This window comes from Brassica rapa, chromosome A06 (genome assembly GCF_000309985.2).
Source record: "Brassica rapa cultivar Chiifu-401-42 chromosome A06, CAAS_Brap_v3.01, whole genome shotgun sequence".
NCBI classification, from domain to species: Eukaryota; Viridiplantae; Streptophyta; class Magnoliopsida; order Brassicales; family Brassicaceae; genus Brassica; species Brassica rapa.
The window spans coordinates 17,206,824-17,226,152 of record NC_024800.2 but is presented as its reverse complement, the minus strand read 5'-3'; the positions used below and the strand labels follow the sequence as shown (position 1 = coordinate 17,226,152).

Here is a 19,329-nt window from a genome sequence, read left to right as displayed (position 1 = left end):
TATAATATATGAAATGAAACATGTTCTGATTTTTGTTGTTTGAATGCTGCATATAATTTTTTTTCTCGCACTTTTGTTATAAAAATTTTCTTATTTGATACAAATACCAAAACTGAGTTTAGAATACATAGACAATTCATCAGACGTCAGGAAATTGTCCTTAACTGTGTTTCCTTGATTATAATCTTATTACCATCTTAAATCTTCTTATTAGTTGGTCTAACCTCTAACCCATCTATTGTACTTTACTCTTATTCTTCCTTTGAAATTTTGGATGATTTTTATTGTTTTGTCAAAATAAAACCGTGTGATAATGAAGGAAGTAATTACTTTTATATAAATAAGAATTATTAATTAGTATGTATTAAACCTTTAATTTTTTTTTTAAAATATATTATGGAGATAATGGTTGTTACCACGATAACTTTTTTTAAAATTAAATTTATTGATAAAAATATGGACCCTTTACAAAAGAATGAAAGAATTGTTTATGAACTAATTAATCTTGTTCTATGGTTGTTTATGAACTAATCTAAATATGGACAACTTTATATATCCAATTACTCATACTTCGCAGCTCCTTGAACAAAGATGGTTGGTCAGTCTCAAAGTTTAAGCTTCACATCTCCATGGTTTTGTTGAAACTTTTGTTGCAGACCACAATTTACCACATTTGGAGAGAAAGGAATGGGAGGCGTCATCAGCAAAGCAGAGTTACCACTGATCATATGCGACGGCGCATTGATAAGGCAGTGAGAAACAAAATCTCTTCACTCAAATACAGATTCGATCACAAATATGGAGGATTACTCAGCCGTTGGTTCCAGCTTAGTATGTGAAAAAGAAGTGGTTCATACATAAAGATAGTAAAGTAGCCATACTTATGTAAATAACATTCTTTGCTTGATCAATGAATTTGATATTTCATCAAAAAAAAAAAATCATCGAAGAGGTTAAGGAATAACCTTATTTGTTTTAAATTTTAAGCTTGCTATTTTTTTTAAAGGTTCCAAGCTTGCTTCTTAAAAAGCAATCAAAATATTTAAAAATTAAAACAATTCGTTTGGGAGATTGGATTAAGTATTTTTAAAAGTGACTTCCTAACCTCTAAATCTCTAATGTCGGGAAGAAGTTAATTATGCATCAAAGTTGACTATAAAAAATTGCTACAATTGCAAAGGATTTTCAGAATGGTTATAGGTACTTCTATAGTCATTCCTAGTTGTGAGCTATCACCAAGTTACTCTATGTACTTTATTTAGGTATATATGCTTTTTTTTTTTGTCATTATAGAGTTTTGAAAAAACATAGCACCATCAAATTAAATATGTTTTGAATATTAGTCTTATATCCAAATGTAAACAAAGTCAATACATTTTTTTTGTTATTATTTCCTATAATATTTTAGCTACTACTATATTTAATCTTGAAAGTTTTATTAAATCTTAAATATTTTTCAACTTTCAAAATAATACAAATGAAGATAGTAAAATGCACAAATTTCACATATTTACTAAATAGTATTTACGATTAAACAAAAAAATATTATTGTATGTATTTCAATGTTAGTTGGACTCTACATATTTTGTAATATTTGCTTAGCAAATTGTATATATTTAAAATTTTAGTTGGCTAATACTGCAGTGATGAAAAGAAAATCATCATTATTTGTTATGTCTGTTATCATTAATTAATGATTTTTAATTACTTAAAAGGTATGCACATCTTCTTTATTTGTCTCTTATTTAATTGATAAAACAATTTAATAAATTTAGAGTTAAGGAAATATTTTACTCATGCCCTTTTTCTTTACAATGTGCATTATTTTACATTGGTTAACTCTGTGACAACTTTGAGAACTACATAATTTGACCTTTTCAATAGCTTCTCTATCAATATTTTTCTCATCTGGTATCCTCATTTATAGTCATATACATTAGAGAAAAATCATTTCATATTTCTTCTTTGAAATGATTAAAGCTTGTGGTCGAGGCCTATACTATTACATTGTAATAAGTAATAACTAATAACCATCTGTCACTCCTTCCCCATCAGCACAATTTCCTTTGGCAACGTCTGAACCATCATAGATCTTGTTAACTTTCAGAAACTTTATTCGCAGCTGCTGCTCCGAGACGGTAATGTTCAGCTCTTGACTAATGAGCTGTCCCAAGATCGATGCTCCGATGGTTTTAGCCATGGCTGCTTTAGGCATCAGCACAGAGTTTCCGAGCATAGGTATGAAAGGCACAACAGCATGGACCGCCACAAACCATGAACTTGAAAAATTGACGGTGTGTTCTCTACAAACACCAGGAGGCACGTCTGAAGCCATCCACATGAGAGCAATCAAGAAAATCTTTGGAGGTAAAGGCTGAAGGCGAAGGCTTTTGACAAACACCGTTTTAGAAAGCACAACTCTTGGAGCTACTACAGGAGCAGAACATCCGAATTTCATATCAGCTTTAAATTTCATGATTATAGAGTAGCTATTTTAACACTCTGATGGACAAGTCTTGTCTCAAACAAAACAACAATGTATTAACATTAAGTAACATTGTAGGCATCAGACACAGAGAAGAATCAAAGTTGTCATGTTAGTTAAACTTAAAATCATAGATCTTGCTGGTTTACAGTAAACTGTAAACATGGTACCTGTTGAAATGGTGTGTCATCCGGTTGAAAATACTCCAAGATGCACGTTGTGGCTCGAGATAACAGAAGATGGCACATTTCCCTGCTGTCACATTGGACGTCTTACAGCCACATGTATTTCTCCATTCTCACCCTTACATAAGAGTTAGATATTTCACATCAATGAAACAAACATATATACCTGAAGTGAAGAACATCATGATGAAACCAGCCTCTTGGAGCTGATGAACACGCTTCATTCACTTTGAAGCAAATGACTTTGTGTTGTCATAACAACTTCAAAAACATCAACCACCACAGAAGTCCTAAAAGATTCACTGAACTGAAGGAAAAAATGTACTAATAATATGTTTCATATACCTCAAAATATGTCTGAAACGCCACTCATGAGATGAGACTCGAGATGAGACTGAACCTCTATTTCTCTTTTGAGATGATGTTCAACTTGAATTTGGTGAAGCAGGGTATTGGAAAGAATCTTGTTTCATATTTGCATATATGTGTGAGAATTTGGTTGGAAAAACAATGAACAGATTTGAACAAAGGTTAAATTGTGTTTGTATAACATGAACAACAAACTCCAACAAAGATAGGGAATGAATGAAAGTTATACTGACCTGCCTTTACCTAGCAAGACATAACATAACAAAATTTTCATCGCCCAAGAGGCTTGGCAAAATCACTCAGATTTCATCTCTCTTGTGCAGCTGCAGAAGCATCTGAAGTTCCTAATGATCAAAAGCCAATAAAAATGATTGATATATAGTTTTGGTTTTGGACAAATACAATAAGATTGAGGTTATGACTTATGAGAGAAAACTATATTCTCTCAAAGTCGAGCATATTAAGGGAACCTAAATCAAGTTATACCTTTAGGCTACGATCACCACCAACGATTCTGATTGTCATAAAGAAAATGTAACCTCTATGTACTTTTAGCCTTCTTTTGACCGTGAGAATCTTTCCACTGTTGCTCCCACCAGCATCGGCGACTCCGTCATCATGGGTCAGCATCGTTTCTGTCGGAAGCAGAGGTCCCATAAATTTCCACCTTAGAGCTGCTTCTTTCGAACATCTTCTTGCATATCCTCTTCCATTCAACTCTATTTCTCTGCCGTCTAGATCTCGTCTCCGTTTTCGTAAATTGCTAAACTGATTTTCACATAAACATCTTAATAAATCGAATTGTGAATGTAATAACTTGTGATTCAAAGGATTACGTCGTACCTGGGTTTATGATCAAACGATTCTATCATCAAGCTCAGCCTTAAACTCCAAATTAAAAAAATGGCATACACTTCGATTTCCAAAACCTGATGCAGTTGAACCAATTAGAGAAGAGACGGATGGACGCAAATACGGAGACGGAGTGAAGATACGAAGAGGATACGAAGAGGTAATCAAGAGAGAAGAAGTAAATAAGAAATTTTATGATATACGGTGGTGGGAGAAGTAGGCTGAAACTGGGCCTTTACGTATTTATCAATCTCAACTTAAGCTGACATTGCAGATTTAAATTTTCTGATTGGCTGATTATTTTTGATGACGTGGCACGCTCCCTGCTCACCATATCCGGCTTTTACTTTTAGTATTGTGATATTTTGATTGATTTAGAAATCCATGTAGTATTTATAAATCCAAGTAAACTATGCAGATTTTAAAAATTTTCGGATTAGTATTTACAAATCCGGAAGTTTTCCCTCGGATTTGAGTCTTTGTATTTTAAACAAAAAAATCCAAACAAATCCATTCAAAGCCATTAAAAATCAAATTTATTAGTAAATCTGTACGATAGAATAACACTTGATTTGATATAGAATTTATGAATCATTAAACCAATAACACATGATTTTAATACAGATTTGAAAATCATAGAACTAATAACACTAGATTTAATTCAGATTTTCAAATCCATTAAAATGCAAAAACAAGTACATACTAGGTGATTGTCCGTGATTACGCAAATATAATTACTTTTAAAAATTTAATATATAATATAATAGTTTTAACGTATTTTTGTCACTCTAAGATATATTTATATTTTACAGATTAAATGTAAAATTTATTTATTATATATCTTTCAAAATAAATATTTGATTTATTTGTTTACTTTCATTATTTTATTACTTTTTCATACATACAAGACTTTATAGTATATTATTTGTCTTTTTATCAACAACTAAATTAAAAATAGTTAGTATATGCTTCAATTTAATTACTTACAATATAATAAAATTTATATGTTGTGTAGTGTTTAAAATTTGTGGTTGTCTAACGCCAATTTATTATATTACATCCCTTATAAACCATAAATTTAATGTTTTCCTTTTTATCGCTTCATATAAATGGAACATATATTTATATAAAACCCATACATTTAAATATAAAACGAGTATACATTAAATACTATAAAATATGTTCAATTTACAATAAATGTATATTATAACTCTCTAATGATAAAATTTATTCTAAATAGAAATTTAAGTGAACTTGTTTTTTATTTTGTAAGATAAATGATTTATGAATTTTAAATTATACCATTTTTTGTATTTATTAACAACTACATTAATCAAAATCATTTAAAATAAGATAAGATAAATTTATATCAGATTAATCTTTATGATCATAACTTTGACCATATATTCATTTTTCGCTTTTGTTGAAAATTATATAAGATTACTCTAAATTGAAGATATAAAATATTCAGATGATTCTTATTCAATCAAATGTTTCATGTTAAATTTTATTATTGGGTGTGTTTGACAACATATTTGCCATAAATTGAGGGATATATTTTTCTTCATAACATATTTTGCATTGTTTGTTAACTTATACAAGTTTGTTTATGGTTTATTTTATTGGTTAGACAAATTAAATAAATAAATAAACAAAAAACATCGACCAATCAAATAAAAAAATCAATTGGAAAGTTTACCTATGAATGACACATGTGTAAAAGTAATTTTTATTCAAGCCAACTCATCAAGAAATTATATAAAAATTTGATACCTAAGTATAGTTTAAAAAATTTAATATGTATCTTAAATTTTTCATCATCTTTACATTTAGACCAAATCAATTAACAAAACATATAATAAACCATAAACCTATTTTAATCATTATTTTATTTGCAATCCTATCAACATCAATCTTTTATCAATATATGATAATTTAGTTAAAATACATAATATAATCTAAAAACATAGATTTCAAAAAATTAATAGAGAATATTCATAAGAATAAAAATGAGAAAAATACATTTAAGCTATTGTTTCCACTTTTCATCAAACTTATGCCAGCAAAAACATTTTTTATCAAGAAATGTTTTTTTCTTTTTTGGCCACCAAGCTAATGAGAAGAAACCACAACCACAAATTAATAAATAATCGAAACTAAACTTAAAAAGAATCAGTTTGAAAAACAAAAACTATCAAATTATAAAAAAAATAGTGAAAATACATATCATAACTTGAGCTTGATAAAAAATTTAGTCAACAAATAATAATTTACTGAAAATTATATAATAAAATGAAAAATACATTCAAAAAAAGTTGTTTCCTTTCACATATCCTTTATATACTAAAGCACAAGTCATTTGACAAATCAAAATTTGACATATGGAAAATACAAAATATTAAAAAAACAATTGATTTAAAAAAAAAAACCGATTCCTAAATTTCAGCACATAGATCCTAAATTTTCTAAGGATATTGCATCTACCCATGTTCAAAATCATATGACCTTGATTTTTCAAACTGTTTTCCTCTTCTATATGATTCTCTGATCTACTAATTATTCTTTGTTTTTTTCTGTTTCTTTCAATCTTCTCTATCAAAACAACATGTATTATCTCTTAAATTCCAGTTTTGACATCGACATGTTTCTTCCTGTCTTCTTTTTTATTCTCTGTACCAGATCAAAACTTTATTTATTCATTGTCTGAATAATATCAATCGACGAGATTTTAGATCAGTACAATGGAATTATAGGAAGATGTATGCTGGTATGGTATTTTTTAAAGAGATTCAATTTTAGATCACTATTCACTGCAGTATATAACTTATAAACTTCCTATATCAATTGATTTACATGCAGTGTAGGTCACAGTTTGGAGAGATGGGATGGATCACAATCAAAATTATTCACATGAAAAGGGACTAAATGGAGCATCATGTTTTAGCCTGGCAAAGAAGGTTTTGCCTGTTTTTCATTATGTACTTTTTTTTATTTGTTGATAAATATTTCCTTCATTGAATCAATTATTTTTCAGCATTCTCCTAAAACTATTGTTGGATGTATCACAGACCTTGCATCTCTGAATCCAAAGGTCAGTTTATGTTACTTAATTACTGCTAGATAATTAATTATAATTTAATAAAAAGCAAACTAAAGTTGGAAAATTTAATCTTCTAAATTTAACAAAGTATCAAAATAAGTAATGTGGGTTAATTTCAAATGTGTCCTTTTACAAAAAGATGTTTGGTAAACTAACATAAAATATAAATGCAACATTTATTTTCAACTGTAAAAAATAAAATAGCAAATTTATTAGATTCATCATACTTAAATTTACATAAATTAAATTATCTGTTATTATAAAATCATCACAAAAAATTTAAGGGATCAAATAAAGTATTTAAACTATATTTTATTTTTTGGTATTTTAAAATGTTTTGCAAACATGTATCCATTTATATTGATATATGTTTTATCCCTTCTTTTTTTCTTAATGGAGGAACCTCTACTATTTATGTGCCACTGTTCATATAATATTTTAAATAATAATTTATTCTGATTGAAAAATATGAAAATGATCAAAAAAATCTAAAAACAGTAAACTAACTTTGGTAGAGGGGTAATACTAGTTATTTTCAATCCAGGATAAAACCGTAGTGTTACGTCTGCTAGAACAACGCTTTTTCTATATTTGAGAACTGAACTTCTTGAAGTTGACTAAGTTATGCAGTATGTGCTCTGTATCCATCTCACTTTTTATTGATTTCCTACTCTCTGCTTTTCTATCTCGGTTTAAAATCTTCTTTTTTTGTAGTTGCAGATTTGCTTACAAAAGCAGCCACCATTGCACCAAATCTCACAACTAAGCTACCACCATCTTTTGCATCTACAGGTTCTTCTCTCTCTCTCTCTCTCTCTCTCTCTCTCTCTCTCTCTCTCTCTCTCTCTCTCTCTCTCTCTCTCTCAGCACCTGGATGGATGGATTGCTGACAACTCTTTCCTTCTCTTTTGTCTTTATTTGTGACTCACGCTTTCCGTTAATGATCTCTAATCATCATTATTTCTCTTTGTTGGATTCCTTCTACACAAAGGAAAATTTAATGGGTTTGGTTGGTAATAGCCAAACTTGAAGTTGGGCTATTAATATTAGTCTATGAAATTAATATTGGGCATTAGAAATCAGTAAAACACTATATAAAATTTCTTAACTTAATTTATGTAGTTAGACTTGACATAATTTTTTTTTTCAAGAAGACTCCTTAAACAAAAGAGAGAGGAAAAAATGAAGAAAACTTCATCGGATTTGTCAAGGCATGTTTAGAGAGATCCTGATCGGGTTGATATTTTGTGGGAAACGTTTTCAATCAGTGAGTTAAAATTTCAACGAAGAAATTTGGATTTCAACGGTTGGATCTTCTGTAGTCTGGGTTTTAGTGAAGATGGTCGTCACAGTTCTTTAGCAGTGATTCCTTAAGTGTTTGGGGGTAAATTCGATAGTGAGATCTTCTCTGATTGAATGAAACTTGGCAAAGGTGTTGTTGACTTGTTCATCTTGGATTCACTAAAAACAATCCACATTAATATCACATTGTTATAGCACATTTTACTGAACTGCTATCGTAGATGAGTTTGAATTTTCCGTACTATATAATAGCATTAAATAAACGCTATTATATAGAAAACCCAAAATATCAATTAATTAATACTATTTTGAAAATTAAGTGAACGGAAACATAAAACACTGATTCCGCCAATAATTAGCAGAAATTATACTTAAGCGCCAAAAACATTATTTAAATGGTTTCAGTAACGCTATCAAATACATATTATAACATTTTCTAAAAGATTCTTCATTAAGGGTAAAATCGTCAAATAAAAAAGACCAACTAAATTAATGCTAACTAAATAATATACACGCTTAATATCACGTTCCAGTTATCATTTAACTACCCACCTAAATTTGAAACACATGTATTATCGAAATACAACATCACATCACATCGCCATTCCTCTTATTTCATCACTCATTCTAATACATAAGGCATGCTAAGAGAGGAAATATGATGTTACACTTACTATTCCGCTTTACTTTATCAGCAACTAAAGTGTCTTGATTGAAACTCACTAAAGACACATGTAGGGGATGGATGATATTTTATATGTTGGTAAGTCATATACCCCTATACTATCCTAACCCTTAACATTATATAACGAAGCTCCAAAGTGATTTATGGAAACTCAAACGAAAGGAAACCTATCGAAACATCATTTAGTTTTTTGATAGTTGACATTGTTGAAAGAAACTACACTTACGTTTTTTTTTTTAATTTTACAACAAAGTATCATGTTATGGTGTGTTTAAGTGTATATTATATTTAAGTGCTATAGGATATATGTATTAATATATTTTCAAAAAATAAAAATATGATAAAATCCAAACTAACAGTATACGTTAACCTATCTACATAAACCCAATTTCAAAACACTATTTATGGAATATAATGCATGTCTTTTGCTTTTATTAGTTTTAATTTTTCATACCAAATTCAAACAGTAGCTTCACAAACACGAAGTTAATATCTAACAACAATATTTCTATTTGAACAGCTAACTAACTATATTTGTTATTTGAAGAACATAGTTTGTAACAATGTAGATACAAAATATATTAAGATCATTAAAGTAGTATATTCCAAGTAATATTCTGAACTAACCAAATATTCTCAATTCTCATCTCCTATTTTCCATTCGTGAGATCCCTTTCTAAACCACTTACCCATTCGCTATATATACAACCATTTTAACCTTATGTATAACACAAGAATCAGAACAATATCTCATACAGAATGTCTTCTAAAAAGAGTGTTGTCATATCTTTCTGAAATTAAGCTTCGGAACAACTTGGTGCATTCAAGTTAAGGTCATTCACACATGGAAGGAATTCAATGACAAATTTGGTGAAACATTGTAGATAATTTCTTCAAACAAAAAGGTTAACCAAATTCCATATACTATTTTTTGAAACTTTAAACCATAATATTGTTATTTTTAAATATCATGGAATTTTAATATTGTTAACTTTTAATGTTTGTTTCAGGGTGCTAAATTGTTATGCTCTTTGTAACATGCCGCTTTTGTGAATCCTTCTCTTTCTCTCGGAAGAAGTAATCCCACATCATTATGTACATTGTCTCTGACAAATGGAGTCTAAAAGGGCCTACAAATTTTACAGGTATTATCAAATGGATATCAAAAATTATAGAACAAGCAAAAACAATTAATTTTAGAAGATCAAACAAAGTAAAGATATGATCAACCAATAAATAATATTATCTTTTGAGATATGATCAATATATAAATAATCACTATATAATTCATATATCATTTTGGTAAAACTAAATTAATGTATATTATAAGAAAATATAAAGAGTAAAAATATGTTTAAATCAATGTTTCAAGACCCGATCCTGACATTAGACTAACTATTTTGGTCTATGGGTTATTGGGTTGACACCGGGTGAACCATAGATCAATAGTTCAATTAATTGTAATATATGATTATATATATCAATTTAAAAATACAAAAAATATGTTAAAAATAGTAAAGTTTTTAAATCAATTTTCGTTATTTTTTTTCATTTTACATAAATACAAAATAATAATTTAAACATTTTTTTGTGACAAGTTGGAGTTACGACATATAATAAAAATATTAAAATTAAAAAGTATTTGAATATCTAATGCAAACATTAAATTAACTTAAATTTTTAAATAACAAATTTTTTAAAAATTGGGTTACGTATCAGTCATCCATCGGTTCAGCTTGTTAACCTCAGGTCCTAGCAGATTTTTCTGTGAGTTTTAAAGAGTTTTTAAATAATGAATATTTATTAAAATCTGAACTGAATTGCATATCATATCATCGGATTTACCGGTTTGTCTACTGATCTAGGTTGGATATAAAATCGTTGATTTAAACAGAAAATAATTCATACAAATTAATAAAACATTTGTAACATTGGTGATAAAATATTTAATTATAAAATATTTCACGCTTTGAAACGCTTTCAAAACGCGGATTAAGATCTAGTAGACAGTTAAGAGAGGAGAATCTATGTGCTCAAAAGCACACTTTCTAATATCATACACTCCTAAAATCATGTAAACTTCTTCTTTTTTCCGGTCGACACGGAAATTAAAAGAAAAAAAGGTTAAAGTACGCCATTTGCTTTGAGGATAAGTCTATTTTCGTAGGTCCTCTAGTCCTTTAAATAACAAGAGCATAACTAGCAAATTATATTTATATATTAGGGCCGGTCCACCCAACGGACGTGATGAAAATTAAGAAATAATTTAAGTAATTAGAGTAAATATTTAATACAAATTGTTATTATTTAGAAATATACATAATAGTTAAATTTTGTGCATGTTATTGTATATGAAGACTAAATATACCATGTTATCTGAAAAATTAGTTATGATTTTTTAAAATTATTATTACTGATTATTTTTTAAAATATGATTATTTTCTTCTTGTTAAAAGGTTCAAGATGATTTTATTTTGGTAAGTAATCTATGTTTTAATTATATATTAAGAAATGGATGTGACATTACATCATTTCTTGTGACTTTGTGTAGTTGGATGATCATAAAAAACCCATGAGGTTCTTTTTTTTCATTGTTAGTAGAAAAGAAACAAACTTGTAAATAAATTTACATAATGTTTTGTTTAATTTTATATACTTTAGTGGATTATCTTATGTTTTACTAAATTTGGTTTTTACAGTAGATTATTGTTAAAAGCTTGTATGAGTTAAAATGTATAATTGATTATAAAATTATTTATGTATATTAGATATGGTCTGTTTAGTTTCTGGTGTATTTTGATCGGTCACTGATCTGATCTTAAACTTGTTTGGGTACCTTATTCAGTTTGTAAGCTGGCTGTGTGACTTTTGTTTATCTCTATGATTTTTATAATTGACATGATTACGAATGAGTAGCATCTTTATGTAGTGATATGTATCACTTGTTTTGGATTAGTAATAGAATTCCATGCCATATTATAAGGTTGATTAAACTAAACTCAAATGCTAATCAGAATACAAGATTTAACACACCAAGTTACTGAATCCGAAAGTAGAATAGAACACAAGAGTTCTTTTATTTAACTTAAATACTGAAAAGTGTTTATGCCATCAAAAATAAAATTCAAAAGCTTTGAGGGTTTTGTTTTAAGACTTTGGCTTCTCCTTCTTGTCCTTGTAGAGAGAAGAGAGTAAAACACCAGAAACCATGACGACCTTGTACCTTACTCATGGAATATCTCCCACAGCATGACCCTTACGCCCAAATCCAGAGATAAAAACCTCGTCCTGCAAACAACATAACACAAAACATGAATTCAACCTTTGACAAAACTAATCATAAATGGTTACAAAAGGCTTTATTCATTCAGCTTACATTTGGCTCAATGAGGTTCAAACAACCATCGTTGGGGACAAAAGCAGCAATCTTCTTTCCATTCTTGACAAGTTGTATTCTAACACACTTACATATACCATAGTTTGGCTGCTTAGCCTCCATTCCTCTGCATAATCAAACATACAGAGAATCACTCATCATCAACAATGTCCACACCAAAAAAAACCAGATAAAGAAGCATATTCTATGTCTTACATGAGCTCAAGGATGATTCCTTTGGCGTGAGAAGCTCCGGCCAAAGGTTTATATTTCCTAGAAAAATTGCATACGAAGAAAAATTGCTCTATCACTCTCTTCTTCGCCTTCCCACACTTCTCAATTCGATGTTATGAAAGACCAGTTATGCAGAGACGAGACACGCATTATTATGTTCTTCTTGAAAATGAACGGGAAGTTCCCAACTTACTACGTTGAGGCATTGTGCAATATATTTGGAGGCGACGAGAAGAAAGTGAAAAATTACATTATGAAGAAATGGTTGGATCATTCGGAGAAGCTCATTAATAGCTTAACTTGTCTTTCTTGATAAAAGATAACATAATTTTGATGGATCAAAACAATTCAAAAAGTTTAATAGGAAAAAATAATTAACTGCTTTTCTTCACTGCAGTTTTAAAAACCGGATTGAATGATGAACCAGTAAAACATATGACTCATGGTCCAACATTGTATTAAATGCTCAAAAACAAAATACTGATGATCAATGATTTTTTTCATTCCATTAATGTCTTCCTACTTATTATTTTCTAAGTCTATTTTTTTTTAAATTGTTCATACCCACTATTTTTCTTCAATTTTTAATTCAATTTTTGTTTAACTTGAATTCAACAGATACGAGTTGAAGGCACAAGTTAGATGGTGAATTATTTTGAAAGACATTTATTGATCTGTTTGTAAATGTCTCATGTCTCGTCTTTGGTCTTCTCCTTTTATTGTTGATTTTTTTCTTTTTTTTTCTTTTTTTTTCTCCAAGTCAGCATGTTTCTTTGACCGCTTTTAAGTCAATTAGGTTGGCATTTGTTTACTCGATGGGCCTTGTCCTATCGATGCAATTTATCCAACAATAAACCTCCAGCTTATCGCGAGAGACAAAATCAATCTCGATGAATTTGCAAGAGTATGTTCTAAGAGTAAAGAACTCGGAACTTGCCTTTCGAATGAATCCAAGCTTCCATCTCGGCGCATTAGTAGGCTGCAATCCGGATCACCGTGAACTAACCTAAATCGTAGCAACCATATGAATAAACTGCAAGAGAGAGAGAAGATAATCAGAAACACCCATACCCTTATAAACCGCAGGAAATCATTTCAATCTTTTATTCTTATAGATGCTAAAGAGAGAGAGAAAGAGAGAGAGAGAGAGAGAGAGAGAGAGAGAGAGAGAGAGAGAGAGAGAGAGAGAGAGAGAGAGAGAGAGGAGAGAGAGAGAGAGAAGAGAGGAGAGAAGAGAGAGAGAGAGAGAGAGAGAAGAGAGAAGAAGAGAGAGAGAGAGAGGTAGAGAAGAGAGAGAGAAGAGAGAGGGAACTCAGAAACCACACAGACTTTTGCCTTCCAGGCTTGTAGGAGGAATGTGATCTAATGTATACCAAGCTCCAAAACAAGCAAATTAAGCTCAATTAGGTTTCCTTTAAAAATTCTCAGCAAGTGTGGGTAATTGGCAGGTGATCCACTTTGGTATCTCTAATACACTTTGCAGTCAATAAATCTAAGAGTGGTGCTAGAGAGTGGTTAGATTATAAGATCCATAAATATACTAAAGTGAATCAATAGTCGAATGAGAATCTGGTCCATAAGTGAATAAGCTCCTACACACACTAACCTGAGCATATCGGACCAATCTGGATTTATTCTTCTTCCTATGAGCCTGCCTACAACTCTGTCCCAAATTGTATAAGAATAGGGACATGGGAAGAATAGGTGGTCACGAGTTTCGTCCCTATCCCCACAGAGAATGAATCCTTGCATAATCCCCCACTGCCTTATTCGATCTCCAGTTGAGAGCATGTTCTGTATTGCAAGCCAAACAATGAAAGTACATCTAGGAATCCCTTGTTTAAACCACACCCGTTACTCCAATTTACTGCTTCTTTCTTGCAGCGTATTTTTTCCCAAGTTCAAGCAGAAGAGAAGTAGTCCTTATAGTCATCAGTATCATGCTTCCAGAGAAATTTATCATCTTTCATCTGCGGGTCGGGGACTGGTTCTGCTTGAATTTTGGCTTGAAGCTCCTGGAAGTTGCGGATGCTCTGGCCCCATATACTCCACTGGTTCTGGCGAACGGCATCACAAACCCTTGCACTGCAAAGAATCCGCAGATACCGTGTGCCAGTTGCACCTGTTACATCAATAAGTCTGCCAATTCTCAACCAATCATCATGCCAGAAGAAAGCTCTAGCCCCATTACCAACTTCCACCCTGATGAACTGAAAAGCCAGAGTACACATCTTAAGTAGCTTCCTCCATATCCATGAACTCGTTGACTCGTCACACACATCCCAGAATGAGCTATGCCGCAGGAGATAATGCCTAGTCCATGAAACCCACAAGGAATCTGACATATTAAATATGCACCAGATCAAGCTGAGAGCAAATACCCTAACTGAATCCCTGAGTCTCCTTATCCCTAGTCCCCCCCCCCCCCCCTCCGACTTAGGATAACACAAGTCCTCCCAACGAACTTTAGCTTTGTGAGTCTGATTAGGATCACCCGACCACAAAAAAGCACTACAGAGTCTTTCAATTGTATCTAGAAATGTCATTCGCAAGATAAACACTTGGCTCCAAAAGTTAACGATGCTGAAAAAATGGAAAGCGGCTACTAGGGTTTTCTTTTTTCGACACGGGAGATGAAAGAAGACAGAGATATTTTTGTCTTTTTAAAATCTAAGGATTGATATCTGTATATTTGGGAAATTTCAAATTGTGATTTTAAAATGAACAAACTACTAGCCCAAAGCCAACTGAATCAATAATTTTTTTTAATAATAATAACATTTTTTTTGGCTTTTAATAATTAATATAATTTTTGATGGATTAAAACAATTTAGAAATGTTATATTAAAAATATTATATAGTTTTTTCCATTACTGTTTTGAAAACGAGACCTGATGACGAACTGACAAAACATATTAGTCATGATTCAACCCAGTTCAACCAAATTCTAATTATAATTTTCACTATTATTAAATGTATACTTATAATACTATTATCATATGTATACTTTTAATAACACCACGACAAATATATACATAGTTATAATCACATATGTATATATATTTCTATAATATTCTCCATTGTATTAAATGCTCAAAAACAAAATACTGATGATCAATGATCTTTTCATTCCATTAATGTCTTCCATCATATTATTTTTTAAATCTATTTTTTAAATTGTTCATACCCACTATTTTTATTCGAATTGTTTAATTTGAATTAAACAGATACGAGTTGAAGGCACAATTTAGATGGTGAGTTATCTTGAAAGACATTTATTGATCTGTTTGTAAATGTCTCATCTCGGTCTTTCGTCTTCTCCTTTTATTGTTGACTTTTTCCTTTTTCCTCCAAGTCAGCATGTTTCTTTGACCGCTTTTAAGTCAATTAGGTTGGCATTTGTTTACTCGATGGGCCTTGTCCTATGGATGCAATCCATCCAACAATAAACCCCCAGCTTATCGCGAGAGACAAAATCAATCTCGATGAATTTGCAAGAGTATGTTCTAAGAGTAAAGATCTCAGCACTTGCCTTTCGAATGAATCCAAGCTTCCATCTCGGCGCATTAGTAGGCTGCGATCCAGTTCACCGTGAACTATCCTAGACCTGGTTTAAATTAATCATACTGCTCTAATTCATAAACCAGATTTTGGTTTAGTCCGAGAAGTGGAGTCAGTGCTCCTCGAAAGGCAGAAAATCGTGCCACCATTATAGGTTTTGTACTTGTCTTTTCGTTTTTCGAGCCGTAACACTATAAATATAGGATCATGTTCCTATTTCCTCACTTCTCTTCACAATTTCAAACTTTCCAAATGCATCATAAGCTTGGTGTTGTGCTGAATCACTTAGCACTTGATAGGCTCTCCCAACACCTGAGTTTTTTAAAGCTTGGCATTGTGTTGAATCAATTAGCACTTTAAAATCAAAGCTTTTTTCTTTCTTTCCTCTTCTTCAATTTTTTTTTGTTGGCTTTCGAGTCAAAGAAGAAAGTTTCATATATTACATAATAACCCCACTAAGTTTGCTTAAAATCAATTAAATCTGATTAAGATGTTGTCACCATATTAATTGTTACTTTGTATATGTGGCATGTAATAACATAAACGTCGTGTAGTTATTGACATATTCTATTACTCCCTCTGTTTTTAAAAGATGCATATTCTAGATTTTTCACATATATTAAGAAAACTCATTAAATATGCATTGTTTTTGTGAATAACAATTTTTCATAAATTTTAGCCAATAGAAATTCAATAAACACCATTAATTTTTTTGAAACTTACAATTTTTCATAAAATCATACATTGAAAAAGTAAAAAATGTATCTTTTTGAAACAATTTTTTTTTCTAAAACATATATCTTTAAGGAACGGAGGAAGTACTTTGGATGGTTTCTACCATATTAGATTATACTTCGTGTAGCTGGCAAACTATTTATAGGATATATGTATTACTATATTTTCAAAAAATAAAAATATGATAAAATCCAAACTAACAATATCGTTAGCCTATCTACATAAACCCAGTTTCAAAACACCATTTATGGAATAAAATGCAAGATAATCTTTTGCTTTTATTAGTTTTAATTTTCCATACCAAATTCAAACAGTAGCTTCACAAACACAAAGTTAATATCTAATAACAATATATCTATTTGAACAACTAACTAACTATATTTGTTATTTGAAGCGCATAGTTTGTAACAATGTTGATACAAAATATATGCTGATCATTAAAGTGGTATATTCTAAGTAATATTTTAAACTAGAAAAAAAGTTTATCACCTACACGAAGTATAGTCTAATATAGTGGAAACCATCCAAAGTATTGGAATATGTCACTAACTACACAATGTTTATGTTAATACATGCCACATATACGAAGTTAAACTTAATATGGTGGCAACAACACAATTATGTTTAATTAATTTTAAGCTTAGTTAGTGGAGTCATTCTGTAATTTAATAAACCTAAACCCAGATTAACAAAACCCGACCCGACCCAACCCATAAACCCGACCCGACATAACTACATAACTATTCTTTCCCCAAAATTGATTTACTTAGGGTTCAAAAGAAAAAAAAAATTAGGGATTTCAATAAAAGAGAGATTTGAGAGATAGATAAGAGATCGATTTCTTCGTAATAGAGACAAAGAGGAAGTCAATTTTAGAATCACGATGAGGTATTAGAAACAGAGAAAGGGATTCAATTTCAAATTTTAGAGATATAGCCATTCAACTCCACTCTAACACAAAGAAAAAAATTCAAAACTTCTCAAGGTACTCCATAATAATATATACAGGATTCACAATTATTTTGTACCTTGAATCGTTCACACCCATAGGATCTTTGACCCGGATTTTTGTCTATCCAAGCTTGAGAGATCTTGCCCGACAACCCACAGTAACAAAGCACATTCCCTTCAGGTGCCTTGCTGTTTCGCTTATTTCTCGATCCTTCGCCAAATTTCATCTTTCTTTCTTTCTCTCTGTCTTTTTCTGTTTTAAAAATCGATATGAACCCTAACATGTAATGAAATCGAATTGGAGATAAAATATTCTAGGGTTTATGGGTTGGGTCAGGTTGGTTTTTGTTAATTTGGATTTAGGTTTATTAAACTACAGAATGACCCCACTAACTAAGTTTATAATCAATTAAACCCGATTGTGATGTTGCCACCGATTGTGATGTTACCGATTGTGATGTTGCCACCATATTAAATTTAGGTTTATGGGTTGGGTCGGATTGGGTTAGTTTTTATACAACCATTTCAACCTTATGTATAACACGAGAGTAAAAACAATATCTCATACAAAATGTCTTCTAAAAAAGTATTGTCATATCTTTCTGAAATTAAGCTTCAGAACAACTTTGTGCATTCAAGTTAATGTCATTCACACATGGAAGAAATTCAATGACAAATTTTGTGAAACATTGTAGATAATTTTTTCAAACAAAAAGGATAACCAAATTTCATATACTACTCTTTGAAACTTTAAACCATAATATTGTTATTTTTAGATATCGTGGAGTTTTAATATTGTTATCTTTTAATGTTTGTTTTAGGGTGCTAAATTGTAATGCTCTTTGTAACATGCGGCTTTTGTGAATCCTTCTCTTTCTCTGGGAAGAAGTAATCCTACATTCATTTTGTACATTTTTACAGGTATTATCAAATGGATATCAAAACTTACGGAACAAGCAAAAACTGTTAATTTAAAAAGATCAAACAAAGTCATAGAATAAAAACAAGAGTTACAGCTGTTATGCTGTCTCTGTCCGTCACTTTTGCAAATCCAGAAACAAATAATAAAAAGTAGGGGTGGGCGTTCGGGTACCCGTTCGGGTTCGGGTCGGGTATTTCGGATTTTCGGGTATTTCGGTATAGAGGTCTAGAACCCGTTCGGGTATTTCTGTACTTCGGGTCGGGTTCGGGTATTTTTAGTTCGGATTCGGTTATTTCGGATCGGGTTCGGATATTTAGATTTTGAAAAAAAATATTAAAATTTTCATTTCTCAAGTTTATTGTATTTAAAAATATAACTTTTAGTTAACTAATTTTTTATTTTTAATAGATTGAATGGTTAATAGATTTGGACATAACATTTTAAAACTAAAAAGGCACTAATTTAGTTATTTTTTTTTTAATTTTGGATATAACTTTTTGTTAATTTTTGAAATAAAAAACTTGACATGCATTTTAAGTGAGTAGCAAATCATTTTTTCCGGAATTGTATGT

The 19,329-nt window shown here is 30.6% G+C and overlaps 1 protein-coding gene and 1 pseudogene across 1 annotated transcript; both read right to left on the bottom strand.

Annotated features, from left to right (window-relative positions):
• Window positions 1-1,857: 1,857 nt before the first annotated feature.
• Window positions 1,858-12,738, bottom strand: LOC103873684 (annotated as a pseudogene).
• Window positions 2,024-3,669, bottom strand: LOC103873683. The gene is made up of 3 exons (XM_033273509.1): window positions 3,526-3,669; window positions 3,273-3,282; window positions 2,024-2,463 (listed from the first exon to the last, which is right to left on the bottom strand). The coding sequence occupies exons 1-3, from the start codon at window positions 3,667-3,669 to the stop codon at window positions 2,024-2,026; spliced, it is 594 nt and encodes a 197-aa protein (XP_033129400.1).
• Window positions 12,739-19,329: the final 6,591 nt, after the last annotated feature.